Raw genomic sequence first — 2,681 nt, 5'->3', positions numbered from 1 at the left:
CCCCAGGTATGTGTAGTATTAAAACCCTAAAACTTTAGACCAAGTTATGTATAGTATTGAAACCCTAAAACCTTAGACCCAGTTATGTGTAGTATTAAAACCCTAAAACCTTAGACCCAGGTATGTGTAGTATTGGAGTGTACTATATTTTGGATACTAATCTTCCCATCAAGTCAGACGATCAAGTTAGACCCAGGTATTTGTACTATTTGTTGCTACTACTCATCTTTGACTCAATATATACTATTTTTAGATACTATGCCTTAACTCCAGATAGACCAATGTATGTGTACTAATCTCTGGTACGGATCTTTGGCTTAAGCCACCCAGGACAGCTTGTAGTTTAGAGAGATAGTACATATGCGTAGTTGCACGTGTGTTAAGAGATGGGCATTTGATGACTCATATCATACAGGCGATGATCAAGCAGTTGATTGGAATGGAGTTGGCGTACATCAACACCAACCACCCAGACTTTGTAGGCGGCCAGGAGGCTGTGAGCCGTATTATGGAGAAACGCAATCACAGGTGTGTAAACCAAGTTTATGTGCATCTCTGGGTGTTTGGTATCTGTGTTGTATTGGAACTTAATCACAAGTGTGTAAACTAGGCTTATGTGTGTAGTTTGAGCATCTTCCAGGTATGATATCCGTATGGTATTGAAAATTAATCACAGGTGTGTATACCAGGTTTATTTGTGTAGTTTGAGCATCTCTAGATTTGTGGTATCCGTGTTGTATAGAAACCCAATCACAGGAGTGTAAACCAGGTTTGTGGTTGTGGTATTCGTACACGTAGTGGGTGGCACTCGACACAGAACCGTATGCTTGTGATTGAATCTATATCTATCTATCTATCTATCTAATTTATATCCATCTATCTATTTTATATCTGTCTATTTATCTATCTATTATATATATATATATATCTAATTTATATCCATCCATCTATCTATCTATCTATTTTATATCCATCCATCTATCAATCCATCGATCTAGTTTATACCCATCTATCTATTTATCTAATTTACATCCATCCATCCATCCATCCATCTATCTATCGATCTAATTTATATCCATCCATCTATCTATCTAATTTATATCCATCTATCTATCTAATTTACATCCATCCATCTATCTATCTATCTAATTTATTTCCATCCATCTATCTATCTATCTATTTTATATCCATCCATCTATCTATCTAATTTATAATATCCATCTATCAATCTATCTAATTTTATATCCATCTATCTATCTATCTATCTATCTAATTTATATCCATCCATCCATCTATCTATCTATCTAATTTATATACATCCATCTATCTATCTATCTATCTATCTAATTTATATCCATCTATAAATCTATCTATCTAATTTATATCCATCCATCCATCTATCTATCTAATCCCTGGTGCTCGATCCACCCCATCCACCCACAGTACTCGAGGCCACAACCCGAACCCACAGCCACACCTCAGCGACCAAGTGCCACTACATCCACTGCACCCGACAGCAGCTCCGGTAGACATACAGCAAAACCCGCCCGATTCAGCCTCGGAGGACAAGGCCGAGCACCCTACTTATGAGGTGGATGGCATGGTGTGTATGGTGTGCCTACTGAGTTTATCTGTGTTGTAGGGTTTTGTGTATCCGTTCAGTGTTTTAGGGTGCTTTTGTAGTGTACATATACAATGTTTCGAGTTCGGGTGTACTGTAGTTTACTGTGATATATAGAGATATGGTTTGCTTGTAGTTTGAATTTGTACCCGCGGGGTGTGAATATGTCGCCATCAGAGACGCATACTCAGGCCCCTTCTGAGGACAAGTATGTCTTTATATATATATAATTGGCACTTTAGAAATTCCAATTCCATATTTTCATCCCCTTGCTATATTGACTCGCTGCGTATTGTTCTCTTTGCCATCGAACAGCTCAATTCGAATCAGAAAAGTGCCTTCTGTTTTCTTTTCAGGTCATAGATTCTATTTTCATATTTACAATTTCTAATTACCATACTGATGCGTCACAAATTCTGAATTTAGATTCCAGATTCCTAATTGTTTGTTGTCTTTGGTCTGGTTTGCCCTCTCTCTCAGCAGCCGTCATTCAGTGCACAAGCAAAGGGCGTCCATGCATCTCAAAGCGCATAGTGTATTCTTTCATCTTTTCAGGTCACAGATTCCATATACATAATCCCAATTCCTAATTATCATATCATACTAAAGCGTTGTTGTCTTTGATCTGGTTTGCCCTCTCTCTCAGCAGCCGTCGTTGAGTGCACACGCAAAGGGTATCCATGCATCGCAAAGCGAATCGACGCTGCCCAATTTGGCGCATAACGAGCGGTGAGTGGTAATTGTTGTAGCAGTATCGGCTTACTTGTCCAGACCCAATTTATTAACATCCTGAAATACTACACCCTACTTGTCGCGACAATAATAATGCAGTCCTTTTGTCTTAGTATTTGGCTCATAGTTTTGGATTGTCTTTCCAGACTCGATTTTTATCTTGAATTCATTTTGTATATACTTTAGTACACAATGAACGGTGGGTTGTGGTCATCGTAGTTTTATATATGTCTGTGTCTGTGTGTATATGTATATGTATACATATATATATATATATATATATATATATATGCACCGGAAGTATCAAATGCTACCACCCTCTCTCGTA

The 2,681-nt window shown here is 37.9% G+C and overlaps 1 protein-coding gene across 1 annotated transcript; it reads left to right on the top strand.

Annotated features, from left to right (window-relative positions):
* Nucleotides 1–418: 418 nt before the first annotated feature.
* Nucleotides 419–2,354, top strand: SARC_00881 (hypothetical protein; the record flags this gene model as incomplete). The annotated part of the gene is made up of 3 exons (XM_014305415.1): nucleotides 419–528; nucleotides 1,444–1,603; nucleotides 2,268–2,354. The coding sequence occupies 3 exons, from the start codon at nucleotides 419–421 to the stop codon at nucleotides 2,352–2,354; spliced, it is 357 nt and encodes a 118-aa protein (XP_014160890.1).
* Between the last annotated feature and the right edge of the window lie 327 nt (nucleotides 2,355–2,681).

This window comes from Sphaeroforma arctica (genome assembly GCF_001186125.1).
Source record: "Sphaeroforma arctica JP610 unplaced genomic scaffold supercont1.31, whole genome shotgun sequence".
NCBI classification, from domain to species: domain Eukaryota; class Ichthyosporea; order Ichthyophonida; genus Sphaeroforma; species Sphaeroforma arctica.
Note: the sequence above shows the minus strand (reverse complement) of the source record. Positions and strands in the feature narration are given on the sequence as shown.